The sequence below is a fragment of the Molothrus ater genome, chromosome 3 (genome assembly GCF_012460135.2).
Source record: "Molothrus ater isolate BHLD 08-10-18 breed brown headed cowbird chromosome 3, BPBGC_Mater_1.1, whole genome shotgun sequence".
Taxonomy (NCBI): domain Eukaryota; kingdom Metazoa; phylum Chordata; class Aves; order Passeriformes; family Icteridae; genus Molothrus; species Molothrus ater.
The window spans coordinates 1,068,173-1,093,894 of NC_050480.2; the positions used below are offsets into that span (position 1 = coordinate 1,068,173).

Genomic DNA, 25,722 nt, shown 5'->3' on the forward strand with positions numbered 1-25,722 from the left:
CCTGAGGAGGTTTAAAATACTTCCCAATATCTCTCCTGCCAGCACAGTGCCAAGGGTTGAACATCTAAATATCCAGGGATAATCCTCGTTCCTGCTAATGATCCTTTTAAAAATCAGATTAACTTTGTTTTAAATTCCTGCTCATGACCAAAGCAGTCGAGAGCCATCTCCCTCAATTAAAAGACTTCCAGCAATCAAACCCCATGCCTATAAACATAATTGGCTTCCCATAAACATAACTGGGAAGTTAATAACAAACGTGCAAGAAGGTTGTTTTGCGTGTTTCTGTGATTACCTCAATCAGGGAAGAATTAGAGAAAGCAAACTGGAAAAAAAAGAGGATTGTTCTGGTACAAGTGAAAATTAGTGCTCTGTCTGTGGCAGACCTGCTTGCTTTCTTCCCTAAAGAAAGGCACTAGAAGACAAAAAACCCCACCCAACAACAGGTTTCAAATATGGGAGAAAGGTTTCAAAGATGCAGCCACATGTAATCCCCACAACATAAGGAAAGTCAGCAATGAACATTTTCCCACATATTCTTGCACACAATAAATGTGTGCTAGAAATGTATTTCCACGGTGAGTTAGCGTCTCAGATGAAGAAGAAATATTTCTTCACACTTCAAAAATGATTTCCTGAGGTATCATTATAAGCTGTGCTGACTATCAATCCTAATACTACAGGCAAACACCTCCATTATGCTCCTCTAACACCTCAGATTAAAAACATCTTTAAGAAGGACAAGGAGATAACAATTTAAGGTTATTGCTAATGGTATGGTCTCTACCTTATACTGCAGAAAAGGAAATGGAAGATGAAATTCAATAATAAAGATATGTTTGGGGTTTGAATGGCACAAATATCCCTTCACAGTCTCCAAAGATGCTGATTTTTCTTTTTCACCCTCCAGTGCTTTGGGTCTGGTCCCAAGCATCAGGGATAACATTGCACACACACTTCTTAATTGTTTTTAAATATAATGCCAAGTGTCTGGGTCCTGTGCATGCAGCCTGCCCACCTGGCCATGAACAGCATATTCTCTGCCCACAGGAATTTAAAGGCTTGCAAATTGTTGAGATCTGGCTGCTACTTCCTGTCCCAGTTCAGGACTTTGGCCTCCCACTGCCAGTGACCAGGCAGAGAGGAGAAAGGAGTGAACTGGTGTGCTGGTTACTGCTGACCAAACCCTGTCCAGCTCTGTCCCCTGGCAGTTGCTCCTCCCAGTGCCTCCACACCCCCATTTGTGTCTGTGCAGAGCCAGCTGTGGTGGCTGTGCCTGGTCCTTCAGCCCTGGCTGTGGCTTCTGTCCCTGTGAGATTTGCTGCAGGGACGTGCACAGGAGCATGGACCTGGGCATGGAGCCCAGTGCCCAGATGGCACTGAAAAATTATCCCTTTTCCTCACAGTGCCCTGACCACCAGCAGCCTCTCCCCACGCAAGCTCCAAATGCTGCAGCTCTTCTCTCCCAGCCATTCCGTGCTGCTCTGCCATTTCCTCCTGCGGCAGCTTTTGGCCCTCCCATTTCTGCCCGTGGCAGTGATGGCTGTGCAGGAGCAGAGCCCAGCTGAAGGTGTACCTTGAAGGAGATCTCGGTGGTCATGGTGAAGCCGTGGGTGATGACGGGCTCCTCCTCGGCCGTGCGGCCCTTCCAGCAGTCCAGCTCCACGCAGCGGCAGCCCGACAGCAGCACCTGCCGGTACATCTCCACCGAGGAGTTGCCAGCCAGCTGCCCAGCTGCACAGAGCACAGGGACAGGGAGGTCATGCTGGGCCTCAGGAAGGGATAAAACTGATCCCACAATAACAGACTTACAGCAGCTTTGGCCCTTGGCTGAGAGGGGTAACGCGCTCATCGCTCCAAAGAACATGAACAGCGTGAGAACGCAATGAAATCCCTCTGGCACAGTCAGGGTCATGGTCTGGATCCATCCCTCTGGCACAGTCAGGGTCGTGGTCTGGATCCATCCCTCTGGCACAGTCAGGGTCGTGGTCTGGATCCATCCCTCTGGCACAGTCAGGGTCGTGGTCTGGATCCATCCCTCTGGCACAGTCAGGGTCATGGTCTGGATCCATCCCTCTGGCACAGTCAGTGCCATGGTCTGGATCCATCCCTCTGGCACAGTCAATGCCATGGTCTGGATCCATCCCTCTGGCACAGTCAATGCCATGGTCTGGATCCATCCCTCTGGCACAGTCAGGGTCATGGTCTGGATCCATCCCTCTGGCACAGTCAGTGCCATGGTCTGGATCCATCCCATTGACTTTGGCACAGTCAATGCCATGGTCTGGATCCATCCCTCTGGCACAGTCAGGGTCATGGTCTGGATCCATCCCATTGACTTTGGCACAGTCAATGCCATGGTCTGGATCCATCCCTCTGGCACAGTCAGGGTCATGGTCTGGATCCATCCCATTGACTTTGGCACAGTCAGTGCCGTGGTCTGGATCCATCCCTCTGGCACAGTCAGGGTCATGGTCTGGATCCATCCCATTGACTTTGGCACAGTCAGGGTCATGGTCTGGATCCATCCCTCTGGCACAGTCAGTGCCATGGTCTGGATCCATCCCATTGACTTTGGCACAGTCAATGCCATGGTCTGGATCCATCCCTCTGGCACAGTCAGGGTCATGGTCTGGATCCATCCCTCTGGCACAGTCAGGGTCATGGTCTGGATCCATCCCATTGACTTTGGCACAGTCAATGCCATGGTCTGGATCCATCCCTCTGGCACAGTCAATGCCATGGTCTGGATCCATCCCTCTGGCACAGTCAGTGCCGTGGTCTGGATCCATCCCTCTGGCACAGTCAGTGCCATGGTCTGGATCCATCCCATTGACTTTGGCACAGTCAGGGTCATGGTCTGGGATCCATCCCTCTGGCACAGTCAATGCCATGGTCTGGATCCATCCCTCTGGCACAGTCAGGGTCATGGTCTGGATCCATCCCTCTGGCACAGTCAGGGTCGTGGTCTGGATCCATCCCATTGACTTTGGCACAGTCAATGCCATGGTCTGGATCCATCCCTCTGGCACAGTCAGGGTCATGGTCTGGATCCATCCCTCTGGCACAGTCAGGGTCATGGTCTGGGATCCATCCCTCTGGCACAGTCAATGCCATGGTCTGGATCCATCCCTCTGGCACAGTCAGGGTCATGGTCTGGATCCATCCCATTGACTTTGGCACAGTCAATGCCATGGTCTGGATCCATCCCTCTGGCACAGTTAGGGTCATGGTCTGGATCCTGCCCTCAGTCTGTCAGAGAAATAACCCAGCTGAAGCCAGCTCCAAAGCTTCTGATGGGCAGCATCAAATGCATAAAATCAAATAATAATAGCAATAATAACAACAGCAACAACAACAATGATAATAAACAACAACAATAACAACTTAGTTCATAAGATTTTGTTATCCCTTGACCAGCAATGTGAAATTCAGACTCAGGAGAGCAAGACTACATTTTCTCACACCATGCAATGCAGATTAGTACAAGATGAAACAAACCCCCTGCAGTCACTAATGGCATCACCATTAGGTCTCAAATCAATATTTAATATGCTAACCACTGCAATGAGCTGGTCAGTTAAATTTCCCTGATGTGATACTGTATTATGCAGGGAGAAATTCAATTAAACTGTCCTTTTCCAATAATGAGATAATATAAATCTAAAAATTAAGAAGGAAAAACTCTTTTTTTCCAAACTTGCAAAGTATTAAAAAAGAAACCCAAACCCAACCCAACAAAGAAGTCCAGCTGGATTCAGGGAAGGATACCCAGCCAGGTTGTCTTCATCTGCTGCAACAGGTTTGATTCCAGTCATTCAGATACAAATCTCTTGCAGCAGAGAGGGAACAGTAATAGAAGAATGGCTTTGTGCCTCTTTTAGATGTGAAGAAAATGGATGCAGTTTCCTCCTTCCTAGCAGTCTTGCTGAGAAAATCTTCCTGGATTTCTCGAAGGAAATTAATTTTCTTTTTAAGGAAGCAGTGAGTTCATTTACAGTGAAGATTCTTTGCTGACTGGGGACATATAAATACTTCATCTAGACTGGCATATACTATAATGCAGATGAATCCTCATTTTATTGTCTCTGTGATTCTGTGTTTAGGTCTTATGCTGGGAAATACACATTTTGGGATTTGCTTCACAAAAAGCATTGCCTGCTTTTGCTCTGTTCTTACCTTGTACTAAAACCTGTGTAGCAGAACCCCTTACTTGCAAATCCCTGTTTACAGTTTGTCTGATACATGAGGTGGAGCAATCATAACTACTCCACAAGGTATTAACGTTACTCCTGTTGAAATCCATCAGAATTCTCAGCTCCTGCTGGAACCAGTGACAAATATCTGTTAATAACAGAAGGAACTGGCCAGGGCTGGAAAGCTCTGAAAATCCAAATGGAGTCAGCAAAGTGACAACGTGTCTCTTTCTTTCTTTTTCTGTGGGAATTTAGCTGTTTCCTGTTTCACCTTTGATTATGGCAGATTATCTCTCCTCACACAAAAACCTTTTTGGTGCAATTCCAATGTCTGGGTTAAGTAGTGGCTCTTTTTCTTTGCAGGATGCCAACAAGCATAAGCATGGATCAGGGAATAACAACTCACATTTCCATGTACTTATCCCTGAGCATCTGCTGATGAAATCTTGGCTCTCATAGGGATCCACTGAACTCCACTGCCTAAAAACCCCATTTTCACTTAAAAAACTCCTCTAATGTTGTCTTTCTTTTCCCTCAGAGCACACAGAGTTTAGATTAACAAAGTGTTTCCCAAGAGACTCCTGGTGGTTATCAGTGCTAAGTGTTTTGGGCTCAGAGATCCTTCACCTTCCAAAGTGCTTAAGTAAATCATGACATGCATCATTTGCCACATGACACTTCCCACACCACCTTATTAATAAGGCTCAGACATTTTGGAAGGATTCCTGCAAAGGATAAGAGGATATTCAACCTCCAAACCACACAACTTTCAGAAGGACCCCCAGGCAGAGTGTAAAATGCTAGCACATGTTTAAGAGTCCCGACAGCTTCTTTTTCTGAAATACAGAATATGAGAAATGTTCTCCCAAATGTGGGGGTTTTGCATACATTATTTAGAAATGTCTCCTTGTTTGCATTTAGTTTAAAATAGCCCTTTTGCATTCTAAAATGTGATAACACAGACACTAAAGGGAACACTTCCAGTATATTTTTAATAGCTTGAGTACAGATCAATTTTTCAATACTGGAAATTGAAAGCATTATGTATTCCCTTCTACAATACAAGCAGTGTCTACAGTAACACCATGCATAACATTTGCATCCCATCACCCTATGTGAGCTAAGGAGAAATGGATTTTGACAAAAAATTCACTTTTCAGAAAAATGTCATCGCTAAACAATACCTGACAGGACAGTATGCAAAATGAGCTGGTGCTGACTGATGTGAGGATATGACCCAGGGTTCCCCACACAGAGCACTTCCACTTCCACACCTCTGGAACTTGAAGCTGCTCCTGTCTCAGGAAGTGCATCCTTGCTGGGCTCATCCACCACTGTTTTCCCAAGTGAAAGTTATTTGCAATACATGGAGTTAAAACGTGGTTGCTATCTGTTTAAGATACCTTTCCTCCCCAAACTGGGGGATTTTTGGACCCAGCTATTGGTAATCACCTGACTCTCCACTATTCTAGAACCAGAGGCTGGTCTATCCCTCTGTCCCAGCAGTTTCTCCTAGCACAAGGTGCCTGTATCCTCCCTTTGCTGGGCATGAACATGAGTTCCTACATCTCCTCTCTCCAGACAAGTCCTGGAGGAGCACCAGTGCCCTGGATCATCACACACTGGGGGCTGCAGTGTGAAAATCAGAGCCCCACACAGAGCTCCTCACTACAGCAGCCACACAAGGTGCTGGCAGCTGGGATTTTTTAGACCCAGCCCATTTATCTGAGTTCATTTTGCTCCTGAGCTATTTCCCACTTTTGGCATTTGTTTTCTAGTCCAAGGTTCTGTTAACTCATGCGAAAATAACTGTAAATTTACTATTTTAGATTGGTTTACATGGGAACAAACGTTTGGGGCAAGCAGGACAAGCAGCTCAGACCCCACACTGTGACACCCTCTGCTCCTGCCTGTAATTCAGCCAGAATCAGGCTCTCAGCCTCCTTGCCTGTTGTTTTGAGCACTTCCCACTGGACCAAAGCAGGACTTTGGTGGGGCCAGCAGCAGGGAGGTGTCCCCAGCTTTCCTCCCCTTCCCTGTGGAACCTGCTCTGGAGGCTTGGAGGTGAGGAAGGTTTCAGGGAAGGGCTGAGAGCAGATAATCAGCAGCAGCAGTGGGACTGAGGAAGCACTGGGAGCAGAAGAGCTGGAGGATGGTGGATGAGAGGTCACAGGCAGCAAGAGAGAAGAGAACTGCCCCGGTGAAACATTTTTCTAGGAACAACTGGAATACCAACTGTAAGCAGGGAAGCACAGGCTGAGGATGGATGGGATAGTCCCACACTGGCTACACGTGCTCAGCTGAGATTATTGCTCCTTTTAGCCAAAACATGTGTTAAAGGTGCGGGATTTAGTATTTTGCATTTCCCATAAACAGCAAGTTGTTTGCCCAGCCCTCAAAACACATAAAGCTGAGTGTGACACGTCATCATTTGTCTCTGACTTTGTGTGCTGCTGAAAGAAATGTTGCCCAAAAAAATCACTCCCCTCTGTGCCCACAGCAGGAACCTGAGGTGAGACTCCAGGAAAAAGCAGGGTTGCACTCTAAGGGTTCAAAGGAATAAAGAATTAAATATGATACCAGTGAGAAAAAAAGATAAGACAGTAAAAAAAGTTTCTCAAAGATGACATTTCTTTAAGTTAGCCTAGGTTCACTGCAAATCACTTCTTTCTTCATGGGCTTTTACCTTTGTTCTTAAAAATTACATTTCCCTAAGAAAAAAGAAAGCAGTAACACTTCTAAATAAATAATCAGGACTTGATGTACTGCCAAGGGTTTCTACTAAAGGCTAGGAAAGTGATCAGCATAATTAAAAATAAATTCAGAGAGTGCACATGGTGCTTTTTATGTTATCATGTTGTTTCTTTGTGCATGCTTTTTCTGGTTTAAAAAAACTAACAAAGGGATAGATAATTGGTAGGGCATTAAGCTCAGTAATCATAAAGTAATGCCAGGCTGAATGGTTTTCTTATTGTCCTGATAATTATTACATGACTAGTTGCTATTTCATGGCCTCAGTCAGGGCAAAGGTGCTTCCAAGGCTTCCCTTCCAGAGCCATGAGCACTTGAGCAGATCCTTCAGACTCTTTTTGGGAAAAGGAACAGCCTGCCAGCCACCATTAATTTCATTAACTGTACTTCCTTGTTGGAAGAAAGCAAATGGGAGCGTGATTGCTGTGTCCCATGCAGGTTCAGAGCAAAATCCCAGGCTGTCAGTTTTTGTACGGCACAGAAAAATCAAATCATGAGTCCCATTGTCGGCCAGCTGCCACACATTCACTGCACATAATGAACCCACTGAAAGGGAAGGGCCTGTGGTTGGTGCCTGAAATGTGAAAACATGCACTCTAAAAAGGAATTTGAAAGAGTTTCAAACTTCTCTTGCACTATCCCCTGGGTTTATCCTGATTTACTCCCCCCGGTTTACTAAGCTAGGAATATTTTGTCAAATTAAGGCTGAAGATCATGTTTCCAAATATAGCCTCTGAAGTTCCTTGGAAATGCAGGCAAATAAACCTGTAGATGCAATCTGAGATGATTTGCAGACTTTCACATCCAAGTCAAAGCAAGTGCAGCAAGTGTCAAGGTAAATAATTAAACATGTGAGGTCACCTGTAGTGCAGCTAAAAAAATAGAATAGGTTGGACTAATCACAAATCCTTAATTCTTTGGGGTTAGGCTTTTGTACCTCTAAACCTTTGGAACACATCTCTGTCCTGGCCAGCCCTGATAAAAATCTGTGGTATGGACCTGGCTATAAATTCCTGCTGGTAGAGGGGAGGGTAGTCTTTTATCTCTTCAGATCAACCTTAAATTGCATGGTCTCTAAACCTCCTGTGGGCCTGTGCTTCTCCTTTGGCACTGCAGCTTGACTGTTTTCTTCCAGAATATCTGCATGAAGCTGCAGCATCTGCCTTAAGCACCAGCTAATCCTCAGTGACAGAACAAAGTCCTTATTGGAGGTAAGAGGTCTGCAAAGCATCACGGTTAAAAATTGCTTTTGCTTTGGCCATGTCTTCACTCCACCAAAGGGCATAAGTTTCTGCATATTGGAATCGTGACTTAGAAGTGGCCACGCTGATTTTTGTTTCTTTTAATTCAGAGAAAGAAAATCCCTGTCAAAACAAATGCTCGTGTGACAAGCTCTAGCACAAAACACGTTTTACAGCTGAGATATAAACCCTTGACAAATGGTGTCTAATGGAAACAATGACAGTTCATTCACTCTGTGAAAGCTGGCAAAGGTGCTGGAGAAAGAGCTGTAACAAACACAGAGCAGATGAAAATAACTCCCCTGAGGTCTGTTTACAGTGGCCATCACCAGTGCCTGGGCTTGTTTATGTTTTGGCATACTGGCACTCTGAAGGAGCTGGTCAGTTAAGGCCACTCTGTTAATAGCATTAAGAAGCCTACATTACACATAAACCACATTTTTAGCACTCAGTGCAGCATCATTTTTTAAAATTAAACATAATGCTAAGTCATCAGCAAACATGGCAGGACAAAGCAAACATCAAATCAAACAGGAGAGAACCCTCTGTGCACATCTGCTTGCCCCAAACATTTGTTCCCAAACCAAACTAAAATAGTAAATTTACAATTATTTTCTCACGAGTTAACAGAACCTTGGACTAGAAAACAAATGCCAAAAGTCAAATTCCTAAACTGCCTTAGCTTTTCCTGAGTCTTAAAGCATTGTTGACTTTGCTGTGCAAACAACACAGTTCAGACTGTAACTCTAATTAACAGGAGCTTCTGGGTGCTCAGCCTTTTGAAAAACATGACAGCACCTAAAAGCTTCAGCTCAGATGTCAGATATTGTCAGGGAACAGATCTCCCTCCTTGCACTTATGGGCTGTCAGAAAGTTATGTGCCATGCTGGACCTCCCTCATCTCTGAATCACAGCAAATTTCATGGAGCACAGCAAGCTGCCAGATTTCATGTCTATGGGCAAATTTATGAGCTACAGAGATGTTTCCCATATTCTGCTTTGCACCCTTGTCCTTCTATCTTGGTTGCCATAAAAAGTACAATGTTCATTCCTCTCCCTGCAGATGGGCCTTAATCTGCAATCCCATTTGAGAGAAACTTTCCAGGGACTTCATTGGGTTTCTGACCAGGCCTTATGTGAACAAAGCAACTGCTGCTCACCTGTTAATTCAAGTATCTTTGATGCACTTGTGCTGCAGCTGCAACAAAAATCAAGTGCCACCCTTGCTTCCCTGAAGAATGAACTCCAGCATGTGTTTAATGCTGCTGCTTTCAGTGTATTTTATGTTACCACCGAAAACACACAGAACTCTTGCAAGGTCAGACACTAGATGGTACCTGTGAGGTAGGTGTTGTGTGAGGAGTTGATGAAGTAGTGTGACAGTGGCTGAGACATGTCCTCATTCAAGTCCAGTTTCTCAGGGGGGACGACGCCGTTCTCCTCCCCGCTCAGGTAGCGCATGAAGCCATCCACGGAGATCTGTCCTGAGGGAGCAACCAGGGAGAGCACAGTCAGTCCCAGCTGCACACTCTGGGACAGGCAGGTTACAGTGGCACCTTTTATCTCTGGATTTATAACAGAAAGATTTAAAGGTATGTTTGGCTATAAAAAGAGACAAGAGACACATACTGCAAAGACACGATAGGGACACGACAAATTCACACCTTTTATTTTTTTGGCTTTTTGCATTAAAGTTATCTTAGCCCAAAAATTTTCATGAAAGTCCAGAAAGTATCCATTGTGCTTTATATAGTTCAAGCTGTAGAGTTAATTGGCTTGTCTTTTTCTCTCCCCACTGTCATGTTAAATTTGATCTGATGTCTCTTCTTGGGATGGAGCCACAGCAGAAGCCATGCCAGCAGCTACAGCCCTCAGTGAGATCCTTCTCTCTGCAGGGTTTGGAGCTTGCCAGCACAAGAAATTTATTTTTCTTCCCCTTTAAACACCTCTTCTCTAATTTATCTGATTAATTACAATTCCCCTCCCTATGGGGTCACTCAGTAGTGCTTTGTTAAAACACTTAAAACCAGCACAAACATAAAAATGCCTCCTTTTTCCTGAGGCACCTGGCAATTGAAATGTTCAGCACAACTCACTCAGTGCCACAGAGGCACCTCCTGCTGAAGAGGGCGAGAGCTTCCTCATCCTCCCCGTCTCCCTTTAGCCTCTTTTCCTCACACTCTGCACCTTCCCTGCCTCACTCTGCTTTTTTCCCCTCACACTTTGCACTCTTTCTGCACTTCTGCCCTTTTTCTCTCTCACACTCCGCACTTTTTTCTCCTGACACTTTGCAGATTTTTGACTGGATTCCCAAAGCACACATAAGTGGCCAGCTAAAGTTTGGTAAATAACAGATCCATTTTAATGTTTTTATTGTGCACTGGAACAGGCCTGAAAAATATAAGAAAGTGTAGAGGAGAAATACAAAAGGGTCTAATGTATACTTAGCCACAGACGTTCCCAATACCTCAAAATCAGAAATAGGTAGCTGCACACTTGCACAAAGATTATCTAGGCTTGGCTCTAGCTCTAGAAATGCACCTGAATGAAAAACTTCCACGAGTTTGGAAAGGCACTGCCCAGTGTGGAAGTGTCTCTCTGGCCTCTCTCTGTATTTGCACACTCGTGCAGAAATACTTGAGGCAGTTTCTTAGCAAGTGGTTCCACAGAACACCTCAAACTGCTGCTCCATGCAACCTTCAGCATGGTAGGAATTGATGCAGAGATCAAAAAAGAACCACCACATTGGGAACCAAGTGAATTCAACAGAATGTGGCATTTTTTCATTACAATTTTATAGAAAGGAGAAGTAATTTCCTACTAGAAGAGGAGTATGTTGAGAGGTTTTATTGAATTTCCTGACTGTGACCAGCTTCATTAATTGGAACACGGGAAGTGTGTGTGCAGCCTGATCTTTTTCTGCATCCCTGGCTCCACCTGATTGTTCCAAAAGAGTTACAAGAGAGAGAAAAAAGAAAAGAGAAGCACAAATGAAGTGGCCAGTTCTACACATTTCACAAGAATTGCTTACTAACTCCAGCTACACAATCCCATACCTTTCAAGATCTATTACAAGGGATCAAATACATGAATGTTCCTGGTTAAAAGAGAAAACCACATAAAAATCTAACTGTTGCTTTGTCCACAAGCATCAAGGCTCTTTTCTAGTCAACATTTGCCACTTCTGTTATCCCAGATCCTTTTTCCTGGAGCAGTCTTCAGGCAGGGGACACACTTCTGGCAAATGATTTATCAAAATTTCACAGAATTTCCAGGGGTAATTAAGTGAATCCTCTTTTCCACGGTTCTTAGATCTTGTCAACATTCATCAATCCAAATGTTTTCCTCTGTAGCTCATGAGATCTGGACTATCCCCATTCCCTGAGAGATGTTGATCACACGTTTGCCATGAAGCAGGAATTCCAACCATGCAGTGGTTGGTAGGACAGACAGTGAATGCACTTCTCAGAGGCTCCTCTGTTTGAAGATTTACTGTGTTATCACTCAGTAATAGTGTGATAACACACTCCTAGTGTGCTATCTTAGTCCTGTTTGGCCAGATCCAGAGAACCAGGCCTGTTTCTCCTGTGGGGCCTGTGACACCACTGGGGCAGACACAGGTGACAGCCCACGGAAAACTGTTCCCATGCAGCCTCCAGGGCTGGAAAAAGCTGCTTTTGACACAGAAATCCTTCTCCCAGAGCCTAATAAGACACAGGTAGCTTGACCAGATCCTGATTTCTCACCGCCTCTAGCAGCCAGCATGACCAGCATGGTGCCTGGATGTGGAAATGCTCCTGTGTCCCTGGGAGCTCGCCAGCTCTCAGCATCAGGATGTAAACAAACCCTGCTCACTCAACACCTGCTCAAAGACATCAGGGTTCAAAGCAGGCTCCAGCTTCCAAAAGAAGCTGCTCCTGCAGTTCTGTGCCCTCTGCAGAGGTCCAGGATCAGACCAAAACACCAGCAGTGCAGTACCCTGGGGGAGATTTAATAAAGGTGCAGCTAACCCTGACAACTTCTCAAACAGCTGTTTGATCTAAACCTCATCCCCTTATTTTGATGTGCAGCTACCTAATTTTCCTAAGCTCTATGACAATTTTCCTTGCCCAGCCTGCTCCCAGGAGCCTTCCAGCCCTCCAGGAAAAGTCTTGGGATAGAAAACAAGAGAGGCACAGGAGAAAAGACAATGAACGTGAGCACTTTTCTTTGCATTTCATTCTTGCAACTTTAACAACAGCTTTCACCTGTCCCTTAAAGTTTGTGGATGATCTGTATGACAATTAAAATATGCATTTGCTTGTGCACAGTAAACAGGTTAGGCCACATGGATTTTAAACATTTCTCTCTGTATATTTGCAAACGTCATAGTGCTTTCCCTTTGTTTACAGCCATGCTGTTATCCACTCAGTTATAATGTAACTGGGAATCACCATTGTGCCAAGAGATATTATTAAAGCAAAAAAAGAAAACAAACAAAAGGAAGCCAGACAATTAATTGGCACCTTGTATCTCCCAGTCAGCAGCACAGAACTGCAATGGTATTTTGCCTGACAGTGAAATCAGGTTTATTCCAATGCTATCTGTAATAATAATCACATTTGCTGTAATCCCACACAATTGAGCAGCCCTCTCAATTTGAAGATAAGAATCCAACAAGCAAAGCAGACACTTGATAATCCAGTGAGAGATCTGTGAATCGTGTCCCATTGGAACTCTCTCTCACAAACAAGCCCTGCAATTCAGCTCATGAGGGATTAAAATTTCATGCACAGTGTGGAGCAGAAGGCACAGATCCTGGTGTGTCTCCTGACACTGGGCACACATTAGCTACTGTCTGCCCTCTGCCCCTGTCAGCCTGCAGAGAAGCTCCCAGGATGAATTTCCATGGCATTCACACTGTGTGGGACACAGCACGCCAGAGCTGCTCTGGTGGCACTTGCAGGGTTTGCATCCAAGTGGTGCTGAAAGCTGCTTGGCTTTCCAGACACATTTCTGCTGCTCTATTGCTCGGGGGTTGTTATCATCTCATTGCAAAGTTCCCATACCTTCTTGGTGATTTCTCATGGGCAGCTCCTCACAGCACTGACTGCTTCTTCCTCACAGCACAGCCAAAACCTCCATCCCTCTCCTCAGCCAGCAAAGCCACTCTTTTGTAGCACTCTTCTTCATATTGGGCACAGCTGTGGCCTGTTAAGGGCAGGCCTGTTCCTGATCTTTGGGGATTGGTACAGCTGCAACTCCTCAGCTGTGAGATTACCTTCTGCACTATCTGTATTTTCTTACATTCTATCCCCCCACAGGGGGTAACTGCAGTTTCTGCTTATTTGGTTTTGCAAACCAGGGCAGGACAGGACTGTCCCACTGCACGGTCCACTTTCTGCCACTCTTGGTGGCAAAGTCACCCCAAGGAGAGAACACTGTACGAGCTCAGCCCAGACTGCAAAGACCCCAGCCCCACAACTGGGTAAAGACCTCACCCCAGTTATCCTAGTGCTGCTTTGTTTTGGAAAAAACAGTGAGCATGGCAAAGACCCTCAGGTCAGGATCTGCAGATACATCGAAATATCAGAGTAGCAGCCACCATTTACACACTGGGGGCAGAAATCATCAGTAGCTCCTCCAGTTCAGCAGTTCTCTCAATGATCAGTAAGGGCAAAAATTCCCACTAGTCAGCCTTATCAAATTAATAAGCAGAGGAACAGCAATATATCTGAATTACTGCATCTGATTACTAGTGAAGCATTTAATGAAGTTTTAAACTCTGATTTTTCCTAATTGGAAAAACTAATCTGTAAAAAAGCTCAGATAGAAATAAACTGAGGTCAGCTTAAAAGATCAGGGTTTCTTTGAATTTGAAAGCTGAACTGCACAAAAAGTCCAGAGGCTGAACACTGATCAGTGGTAGGTCTGGTTTCATAAAGTCCTTAATAATGTGAAAAAGTAGAATCAACAACGTAGGGTTTAAAAACCAGACGGTTCTCTGGTGGCTGTTAGCAAAGCAAGAGGGCAAAGCTGTCATGAACCAGGTAAATGGGACACAAACCAAAGGAGAACACACAAATAACAATTCAAGCTTCATAGCTAATCACTGGAGCAAAGAAAAATCCAAAATACAGAGGTGAACAGGGAAGAAGATGCATTGGAATCTATCACCCTGAGAAACAGATGAGATGCAGAGATCAGCAAGCCATCTGTAAAGGAAGCTGCATCAAAAAAGGTGATTAAGAAAAAGGAATTAAACAGGTAATGAGACCAGAGTGAGCACTAGAAAACTTGGGGTGTGTGTCTGGAAAAGCTTGGCAGTGCTTCAATTAAGTGTGCTAGGAAACAGTCTTGCAGTGGATTTATTGGTTGTGTCATTGCTTAAATCCTTTAAAATCAAAGCAGGACAATATCCTGTTGTGCTCAAGTCTCATTTCCTTTCCCTAAACTTGGAGGAAAACATAACGGATCCAATCCTGCCCTCAGTTCTAGTCCCTGAAATACCTTCTGTAATTAGAGTTACCTGGCCACAAACCAAAACAAGCTGTCTTGGGGAACATGTTCTTGAAAGAGAAATGGAAAACTCCCTCAGTAAGAAAGGAACAGAGCAAGATTCCTTAGTCCAGCCCTGAATGGGTACAGTGCAGTGAGAACGGTACAAGATCAGGATCAATTATCCTACAGCTATGATTTACCCTGATCCAGCATCAGGATAAATTATCCTACAGATATGGTTTATCCTGATACAGGATCAGGATCAATTATCCTACAGATATGATTTATCCTGATACAGGATCAGGATCAATTATCCTACAGATATGATTTATCCTGATACAGAATCAGGATCAATTATCCTATAGATACGATTTATCCTGATACAGGATCAGGATCAATTATCCTACAGATATGATTTATCCTGATACAGGATCAGGATAAATGCTTACTGAATGGGACACAAATCAAATGAGAACACACAAATAACAATTCAAGCTACACAGCTAATCACTGGAGCAAAGAAAAATCCAAAATACAGAGGTGAACAGGGAAGAAGCTGCCCAGGAATCCATCACCCTGAATGACAAGTCAGTGGGGGAGAAGAGGGCAAGGCAAAGCTGGTGTGTCTAAGCAGGCTCCACAGAAGAGCTTGCTCAGTACCATCACTCCATGGGGAAATACCACATGCCCAAGGACACTGAGATCCAGAGCTGTGTGCACTGCAAGGCTCCTCAAGAAAGCAGAGCTCAGGGTGTCTAAATCAGGAATGCTTGTCATTCTAATGAACTATCATATCCACGTTAGCATCTGCACAAGTGCACAGAGAAAACCAAGAGTGGATACAATTATTTACCTTTTCTGGGGGGTGGCAAAAAAATGTTTGCAGATGAAAACCCACTTTTCTGAACCATCAAGATGAGGCACTGCAGCCCAAGACACTGAATTCACACCAGGGAAGAAATATTTCCTACAAGCTTCCACACGAGCCATGCCAAACAGCAAATCTACTTAAACCAGAATTAAAAACCAGAATTAAAACTTGGGGAGCATTCCAAGGACACTGCCATCTCCAAGGGAAAGGAAGGTGGAGTGGCACCTGAGGAAAAAACAGGTTTCCAAATCTCACTGGTGCCTGTAGGCATGAACCATCCAGGTTTAACAAGATCTTAAAGCCAACTGTAGTGTTGAGTGTGGTATTTATTTACTCATTTTATTAGAAGTCACAGGCTTTTTCAGCCTTTTCAAGCTCTCAGGAAGGAAGGGCTCTGACACACAGGGGCTACAAGCCTATGAAAAGGAGGTATTTTTCTGCAGTAGTGCTAGAAAACAGCAACACACACATTGAAGCAGGGAAGATTGCAAGCACTCGACATTTTCTCTTCCTTACAATTGATACCTTGGAAACACGTTTATTTTGATGGCTATTGATCCTCTGAATGCCTGCAGCAGCTTTAAAAGCCTCTGCTGTTACAATGCATGGTCACAGTTCAGAGATTGTGGTAAGCAGAGCTTTCCTGAGAAGGAAAACAAGTCTTGGAACAGTTTCTGAAACTTCAGCAGGCAGATGCTAAACTTGTTAGAAGGCAAACTTAAATAACCAGTAATTGTTAAGGAGTCGGGAAAACCCCAAGCAACTGATCTCTCCTAAGTCTCAAGACTGAAGCAGGGTTTTAAGCCATGAACCCATCCTCTGCTCTTGACTTCTCAGCAGAGACGTAGCAGAAATTGTTTCTGACAGGATATCTCTTACGGAATATCACAAGACAGTTAGTTTAGATCCAATTAAATCCACAAAACCACCACAAAACCACCTTTACACCAGTCCCTAGCTAGCAGTGGGATGAGCACTTTGCAACATGGCAGGTTTTTAAGGCAGCTGAGTGGAAAGGATTTAAATCAGACAGATGAAAACACCATTCATCCCAGCAATACTACAGTTATTTCTGACAGACTTGAAAGAGGGACATCACTGAAATATGTCACTGTCTTGCCAAACCTCTCAAAAACATCCTCTGTACAATGCCTCAGAGTGATCCTGGGAGATGGAATAATGTTAAATGTTGGCTTATTTCCAATTGCTAAGTTGCACCAAAAGACATCTAAAAATATGTATTTTTTCCTGCTAAGTGATACTTCTCTACATAAGCTATTAATGCACTTGCCAAAAAGACTGCCCTGTACTATCATGGGAAGAGATAAGAGAATAGTGTCAGTGTGCTCTAAGTGCTGAAAAAATCTAAAAGAGAAAAATCACAGGTGACATTTTTACTTCCACAAACTCCTGCAACTGAAAATAGATTAATATTAAAGAGAAGGGGAAAAGAATAAAGGGGTGGCACTGCAAAGACAGTGCAAATAAACTGAAAAGAAAGGATTTTAGTCCCTTTAAAGGGCCTTCCTTATCTGTCCTTTAAACTGGGTTCTGCAGCTGCAGCCACTGGAGTGGACAATCCCTTCCATAAACAACTTGAGCTCTCTCCTAACAACAATTGCTTTTTTTTGCCCTCTTTACCACCTCTGGTACTCTGTGCCAGGACTATATTGTTAGGAAAGTTTTCCTCATTTCCAGCCTAAATTTATTCAAGGCCACTTGATCCCTGTGTGTTCTTGTGCCAACATTGTCCCTTAGTTCCACACCTCGTGCTGCCTCCCCAGAGTTCTGTAGTTATGGGTGGGGTAGGAATTTATGGGCAGGGTGTTTATGGGCAGTGTTTATGGGCAGGGTATCAATTGATATCCTTCCACCTGGAGGATATTGGTGGATATTGAAGGATATTGGTGCATATTGAAGGATATTGGTGGATATTGAAGGATATTGAAGGATACTGGTGGATACTGAAGGATATTGGTGGATATTGAAGGATATTGGTGGATATTGGTAGATATTGGTGGATATTGGTGGATATTGGTGCATATTGAAGGATATGGGTGGATATTGGTGGATATTGAAGGATACTGGTGGCTGACAGCATCTGCCAGCAAAGGGAACTTTCTCCCAGGCTGCTCTGGGAGCCCTGCCCTGACAGATCCCAGCCATCCCAAAGCTCCCAAGGCTCAGCCTGGCTCCTCAGGGCACAGACTGACTGTCTGGTGAGCCCAGCCCCCCGAGGATGAGGCAAACCCCACAAATGACACACAGAAGGGGATGGCCCAGTGGCAGCGAGCCCATTTGTGGCTCCTGTGCCACCAGTCCTGGATGTCACCCAGCAGCCTCCCTTCCCTTCCCTGTGTCCTCAGGGGCCCTTTCCAGCTGCAAGCACTGCATTTGTACACGTCACAACGAAGAGCCAAACCATGCCATGCTTGTCCAAACTTTATCTGCTTTTGTTTCCTTCAGCACTTGAGTCCAGGCTCCTTTATATTTTCAGAAATAAACCTTATCTAAAATTCATCTTCAAATCATAAATTCTGCTGCTAAAATTGAATACTTCCCCGTGCTCCATAAAAGAGACAGCAACAAGCACAGAATAAACAGTCTGACTGTTGGAATAAGATTTCTATTTATGGGCTCTGACAGTCTGAGGCCAGGTCAAACACAATACAGAGAAATATCTCTCCATAACCCCTGAAACGCAGAATTGATGTAAGAGTCTCTCCTCTCTGGGCAAAGGCTCCTGCTGGAGGTTCTGAATGAGGTTCTAAACCCTCTAAACGTGTGTTTGCTTTGCGGTCCTGCCAGCCCAGGTTCCTCCAGCCATTCCCAGTGCTGGCACAGGGGGGAAGGCTGCCGGTGGGGTCTGGTGCCAGGGCCCACCAGGGAGGTCCCAGGCTGTGGAAGAGGAGCCACCACTGTGGTCACTTCCCTGTGGGGCAGCACAGGGCTGGGCTGACTGCAGAACCTGCTCTGGCACCATGGTTCGTGCTCTGCAGCCCTGAGGATAATGCACCCCCACTGTAGGTGTGGGCCAGTTTACACTCAGCACTGTTGCACTGATGTCAGTGCAGCTGTTCCTGGTGCCAGATACCAGGTCCAAAATGGAATTCTGCAAAGCTCATGATTCTTTCAAACTGCGCATTATACACTGAAGATCACAAAACTTGCCCGCCCTGGAACCCTAAATATATTTTGGTATTTTCATCATCTCTACTGCCAACAACAGAGTAAAGTGTTCAATGTTGCAAAATCCACTACCACTAGTCCACATCACTGTTTCACTTGGTGCAGTTCAAAGATGACATGATTTACCTGCAAAGCAGATGCAAAAAATCCTTATAATTGAGGATTTTCCATTCTAAAATGTTTTTACATTTAGTTTTTCACTTGAGATGCAATGTTCCAAACAACTGCAAGATCTGAAATTAATTTTACAGCTTAACTAGAAAAAGCGACCTCCAGTGTATTACAGAAATAAATTTTGCAAACTCATTTTGACAAATAGTTTCCATTAACTTATTTATGCTGACAAATTATCCATACTACCATTTGTGGTACAGATATATATATATATATATATATATATATATAAGTTTTAAACAATTTTTTAAAAAGGTTTTCTGGTAAGCTACCTAGCTTAGCACTTGCTGCTGACAGCCTGGGCTAACCTACAGCTTTGATGTGGCTTAAACATTTCATAGAGCAATCGATCATGACTGGGATCTATTGTTCTGTCAATATCTGAGACAGAAACAGGGCAGAGAGCTCTTCCCTTGTACAACTGGAATGCTGGAAAACACTGACAATCCCAAAGTTAATGGGCTTTTGGGGAAGTATTCTCACTTTCCATGTTCCAGTTGGGAGGCCAAGGAATTCCAACTGTTCTGTAACACTTCCTACAAGTGTTTCATACCAACCATTTGCCTGAATGATTTATATGTCAGAATTCATGCTTTAAATATTATGAAGTATGTCTGAAAAGAAGAGCCATGGCTGCACAGTGCTTGTTTTTGCCATTAAAATCTGTTACCTGGGAAATGACCCCCTTCTGCCACCAAAAGAATCCAGGGTGTAATTATTCTTAAGCAGTTACTAAAAGGTGAATTTAATGCAGTGGAGTGAAAATGTTTAAGTTGCATAAAAGTTTAAAGGAGGAAAACCACATTTATGCTGGAGTGAATAGTGCCTGGTGTTGAGGCTGCCATGGGAAAAATACATACAATAGATGCTGTATAAAATTAAATATAACTTAATTGAATGATAATTGCCTAATTTATTTTATTACCTAAGAAAAACTCAGTGCAACAACTACCAATAAATGTGCACTGCAAAACAGAATTAATACTGGAATTCATGGAGAGAGTCATGCAACCAGCTCCTCTACAATCCTTACACATGCATGTCTAACCAAAGCTGACACACAGCAAATAGATAGAGAGAAAATCTGGAGAAAGAAACATTGTGAAATGTAAGAGCAAAGCTCTTTTCCTCTGTACAGATCTAAAGGGTTGGCCCTTTAAAACTAAAGAAGCAGAGATAATATTTAAATAAATGCATCCTTATAAGGGGAAAAAAAATCAACATCTTTATGCCATTACTTAAAGCACTTTCACACTCTATTTTTAAATCTTCCACCACAAAACCACTCTAAAAATAAAGGCTGATAATAGCCTAACCCTTGCCTTGCTCCCTCCAAGGATGATGTGGAAACACATAAATTAATGGCTTTAGTTTTTCACACTCCTTTCCCTAGCAGCCCTTGGGTTTGTGCTCTCCCTGCTTCCATCCCCAGCCTGGCGCTGGGTACAGCTCTTGCTGCACGCCTGGAGTGTGCAGGTGACCCAGGGGCTGTGGCTCTGTGCTTTCCAGAGCACTCCCCTGCTTTCAGAATGGAAGCTTTCAGCTGAGACATTGGTGTTCGAGCTCTCAAAGCTCCCTCTGAGCCCAGAAACTCTCAGAAATGAATTGCATTGTTATGTAAGGAAGAGCCACACGTTTCTGTGGAATGGGAAGCACACATAAATTGGTAAATTCTTCTCCAGCCCCACAGCCCCCAGCACACAGGGAGAGACTGCTCAGCACCACCAGGGGCTCCTCCTGCTCCCACCTGATAAGGGAACAGTTCTGCAGGGAATTAACCTCCTTCCCAGCACGACACAAAGCATTAATCACATCAGCTTACCTGGCCCACAACAAAACACTACTCCAGACACTTAACCTATGCATATGTCAGGCCCACCTCTCTGCTGATTCTGCAAAAGCTCCACTTTTTGCAAAAGCTCCAGTCCCAGCAATAAATGCACCTAAAATACATCAGTGACTGCAGGATCACAGGCAGGAGTTTTACTCAGACCTCTGTAACCTCAGGAACTTCACCAGCAAAAGATTGTACCAGGTACCTGAGGAGCTGCAAAAATGTAAAACATGATGGACAGCTCTTGCTTACTGTGTTCAAAACAGTGCAGGTGAGCAGCAACAGGTGCAACCAAAAGGCTACAGTGGGGACCAGGGGAATGATGAGATCCCAAAAGCACTTGAATAGTGCACAACAACTCACCAGAAATCCATTCAATTAGCTAGGAGAGAATCATTAGAAGAGAAAATTGTGGTACAGTGGATGTGCACAGCCAATGAGCTGGGACAGGAAATTAGGAAGAACAATCATCAGAGGAGTGAAAGTCTAGCACTATCCAAACAGGGAGCAAGGAGTCAGGTGTGCACATGGCTTCCATTTCATAAATTTGGATTTACAGTTTTAAGGAAAAAAAATCCCTGATTTTATTTAAAGGAACTTTTCAATGCATGGCATTTTATTTGCTAACAAGCATGTGCATCACACTTTTGGAGGTTGTCTGGGTACCTCTGTTCATGTTTCTGGCCAAAAACTGTCTGGAAACTTCACTTCAACAACCCTGGCAGCAGGAAGCCTGGGGGATCATCCCTTTTCCAGAGCAACATATTAAAAGGTTAAATCACTGCTCTAAATATGTGGTTACATTTTGGTGACATTTTATAGACACGAAGCATTTTTGGACAATTATTCCATGAGTGCAGAAATGAATGCACACCTACACTTCATTTAATATACAGTGAATTGCATTCCCAGCTCGGAGCAGATGCACAGAAAATATTGTGTCCCCATGTCATCCCTGATTAGCCAATTCCTGTCATTTTAAGGCAGTAAGCTTGGGATTTACACTGGAGCTGCTGCCAGTTCCTGCAGCTCAGCTGCCAGACAGGGAGGTGGTTCTTCAGCACAGAGGTGGATCTCAGGTTGTGCCAGCTGGACCCCAGTGCACAAAAGCCTGAAAAGGGAAAAAACCCCACCACAATCCCACTAAAAGAATTAACTCTTTGTGATCTATCCCTTCTTCAAGTCAGCATTTACAGAGAGAACTGATTCTTTAAGAGCAGCATAAATCACACCCAGGACAGGAGGCACCTGTGGAACAGCAAACGTGCCCCAAGGTTAACAGGGTGAGCAAATCCCACTGGAGGGTGGGAGCAAACACCACCACAGCACCTTCGACCTGGGCTCTGTTTCGTGTTTTCTCCTTTTTGCTAGTCAGAGGTGTGACTCTGGCACAGCACACACCTCCTTCTAATAAATCCTTTATTTGGTTGATATGCAGTGCTAATATTTGGGTAACAAGGATGATCTTTCAGGTAGCAGACTTTGCTGCTGCTGGTGGGAAGTAAGGTAAGCACAGAGCACAGCTCTAATATTTGCACAGATGAGAAAGGAGGTCACAAGGGGCTCCATTTCCTCAAGGTACTGCTCCTGCTGATGTCAGGAGACAGTGTGCATAAATGTGGCCAAGAAGCAGGATTTAACCCTCCAGCAAAACCTCTGGAAACACTCAGCTGGATTGGACTAGGAAAATAAGAAGCCTTAAGAGAAAAAATTAGAAGTGTTTGAGAGACAACACTGATGGTGACATCAATTTCCTCAGCAAGATGTCAAGGTGAGAAGGCTTCCAGGGAGAGGTGGGAGTGCCTTCAGTTAACATCCAGACTCTTGGGTCTTTTTTGACTTTTTTGATCCATAATCTCTGGACCAAACCATATTTTTTTCATATTAGATCTGTTTTTCAGGATACTCCCATGCCTCTAAAATTTCTAAGGTGTAAACACATCAAAAGCTGGGCTAATCATCAGGATATGTGGATTGGAATAAAACAGGATGCAGACACAAACTGAATGCTATTTTAAGACTTGTGGTGGTAGCAAAAATCTGCAGAGATTTGTGCAGGAGCTCTTTCACTGGTTTTGGCTAAGTGCCCAGCTAAGTCCTGACAACACTTGAGATGTTCAAAAGGGAATTTTCTGTGATTATAGCATGAAATACACTGAGTTGATCTCATATCTTGCATTGTACACCACTTTATCCAAAAGCAGAGGGCTAGACTTAATAGTATTATTAAATGATAGAATTATCACGCTCTGAGTTCCATTGTCCCTGATTTTCTTCTTTCAACTTTACATTTTAGATGCTGGTAAACAGCCACTGTGATAGTCAGGCTTCTGCTGAGGGTCACATACCAGAGCAACTCTTCTGTCAATCCCACACACTGCAAAGCAAGGAGGGAAAGCAGCCCCATCCTTGCTCACTGACACCAACCCAACACATTTTAAAATGCACCACAGGATGTCTCACTGGCCTGTGTGATCCCAAAGCAGACAGCTGGGACAGCAGCTGGATCTGGAAGCAAATTTTGCTCTAGCATGTAGGAGAGCTGAGCTCATGTTTCTGAGTGCAGCAGGAGTGTGAAATGCACTGACCTTTCTTTGCCAGGTTGCTGTTAGGTTCATACTTCTCAATCAGCACTTGAACTTGTTCTTGTTTGAGAGGTGGGTAAAGGATCTCATTCAATCGTGGATCCCGCTGCTTCAAATTGATGAAGTCCATCATCTGGTCAACAGTAAGGTAGGGTTTGCTCTTGGCACCACTGGAGAGAAATTAAAGCAACAGCAAAGTCATTTTAATACATTTCCTTCAAGTCTGGTTCTGCATCTGAAACCTCCCAAGGGAACTGAAACAAGATTCATACGAAACTATCATACAACAAAAACATTGCTCCACTGTGTCTCTGCCCTAATTTATTTTGCCAAAGGTTCTCCATCAGACATCTAGGAGGAAGATCTTTGACAATGTTCAGCATTTCAGGCATCAATGGGAAGACGTAGAGCAATGCTAAAAGCCTTTCATTCCTCTGAATTCTTGGAATGAAGCTATTTAAAAAAGTAAAAGAGAAAACAGCCGTGGGATTCAATCCCCACCTTGCCACAGCCACTCTGCTGGCACTCCTGGCCCAGCTATTTGGGTTTGCTGCTGAATAACAGCAGCCCTGATTTCATTATTCTGGTAATTTGTGTGGGTCCTTTTTTATAAACCTTCTAAAAGCTTCGAGGTGCTCTGCAATGCAAGCAAAAAGATGCTGTTTGGAGAGCCAGTGAAGAGAGCAGAGTTTGGTACAAGCTGTGCCCAGACAGAAAGCCAGGCTTGCTGTCCTGCCTCCATTGATCAGGCTGTGCTGAAAGTGAAGTACACAGATTGCTGCAGGGCTAGAAGCACCAGGACTTACAGAGCTCATAACTGAATGGATGAAATCAGTTGTAGCTGGCTGCTAATTTAATTTCACGGTGTGAATTCATCATACACAAATCCTAAAAGTTGCTGCACTTTTTTTGCTGGTCCTAATTAAGCTTCTGGGGGTGATTATACATATTTTCATGCCTATTTTGTGCTGTTATTGCTTATTACTCTTCTTTCTTTACTTTCTTGGAAACCTAAACTGTCCTGATCAATGCAGAAAAACAAGACCTGGCAGTTCTGCTCCTCTAGGAACAAATTCCTTTAAAACTCAAGCCATCAGAAGTGGAGGTAAAAACCTGGGAGAGAAGGAGCCCTTGACCCAAGATTAAATAACAGCCCTGCTTGACATTTAAATCTGTTACTGGCCAGCGCTGCATGCTGCTGTAGTGTAAATAACCTACTTTGCCATGGCCAGGCCAGAGAATCAGTGAATGGGGAAAATAAATAAATAAAGCAATGAGAGTCCTTCCTTACAACTCCGAGAAGATGTGGTCGATCTCAGGCCGAGGGCAGAGGTTGTTTAGGAACACTCTGTACACTTCTGGCGTGAAGTCGTCTTGGGGGATGGAATCATTCTGTGGAATGGGCAAACAAACAGTCAAAGAGACATACAGCACTGTGAGGTGTTCTGTGCAAACTGAGCACTCACTTCTTGGCTGCTTTTGATTTCCTTCCTGCAACCCACAGGAGCTCAGATTCTGCAGGGCTGTAGGTTCCCCTGAATCCCACAGCAGCTTAAAGACCACAGCTTTAAAAAATACATACAAATACATCTGTATTTTTTATTTTATTATATTATATATAATATATTTATGTTATTTATTATAAATCTGTATTTTTTAGTTATTATTGTTTATTTTTCAGCTTCCATGAGGCACAGGTATCTGATCCTCTGAGCACCTGGGAAGGAGGAGGAAGGCACCTCTGCCCACCTGACCCCCTGCCCCACAGCAGAAATGGGTGTATCAGCCCTGCTGAGTTCTCTGAGCTCACCCCAGTGCTGCTGAGCCTGTGGTTTTCAGTGAGCAGAGCAGCAGCATCACAGGGGGTGAGGATGTCTCTCGTCTTTCCAGAGCTGTCACACAGCTGGGGAACAATCTGGGTCACTGTGTCACTACTAATACACTTGTTCCCTGACAGCAGCAGGGATTCTGCCTGTTCCTTCCTGCAGATACACCTTCAAGATGCCACACTTCTGGGCAGGACTCAAGCAGCACAGCTTTGCCATCCATCTTTGCCCTGAACACTCAGTGTAACACACTTGGCAATCAGATTTCTTTTAGAGGAATTGATAAAAATGCTCACCTGCAGAAGACATGCCAGCATTATTTTTTCTTACATCTTCTACAATTTAGAGTGATTTAATTTTAGAGTGATTTAAATTTAGTCCAACTTCTAGATGACAATTCCATCACCCTCACTATGTTTTTCTCTGAAAAAATCAAATTACTGAAGGCAATTACTGTCCTGGGTAGTCCTTCATCCAAAGCTGTGACATGTGGTCTCTGGGAGCACCATGGCCCACAGGATGGCTCTCCATGCTCCAAAAAGGGATGAGCTAGAGGAGGAGAATGGTAACTTGAG

The 25,722-nt window shown here is 44.1% G+C and overlaps 1 protein-coding gene across 3 annotated transcripts in view; it reads right to left on the reverse strand.

Moving 5' to 3' along the window:
• The window catches only part of PLCB1 (phospholipase C beta 1), a 330,038-nt gene that overhangs the window by 93,123 nt on the left and 211,193 nt on the right, over window positions 1-25,722 (reverse strand). For all 3 annotated transcript variants that reach the window (XM_036380013.2, XM_036380015.2, XM_036380016.2), the window contains exons 8-11: window positions 24,613-24,713; window positions 23,325-23,491; window positions 9,526-9,672; window positions 1,577-1,734 (exon numbers count right to left, since the gene is read on the reverse strand). In XM_036380013.2, coding sequence (XP_036235906.1) covers window positions 1,577-1,734; window positions 9,526-9,672; window positions 23,325-23,491; window positions 24,613-24,713 — 573 coding nt within the window. The remainder of the gene's footprint in view (window positions 1-1,576; window positions 1,735-9,525; window positions 9,673-23,324; window positions 23,492-24,612; window positions 24,714-25,722) is intronic.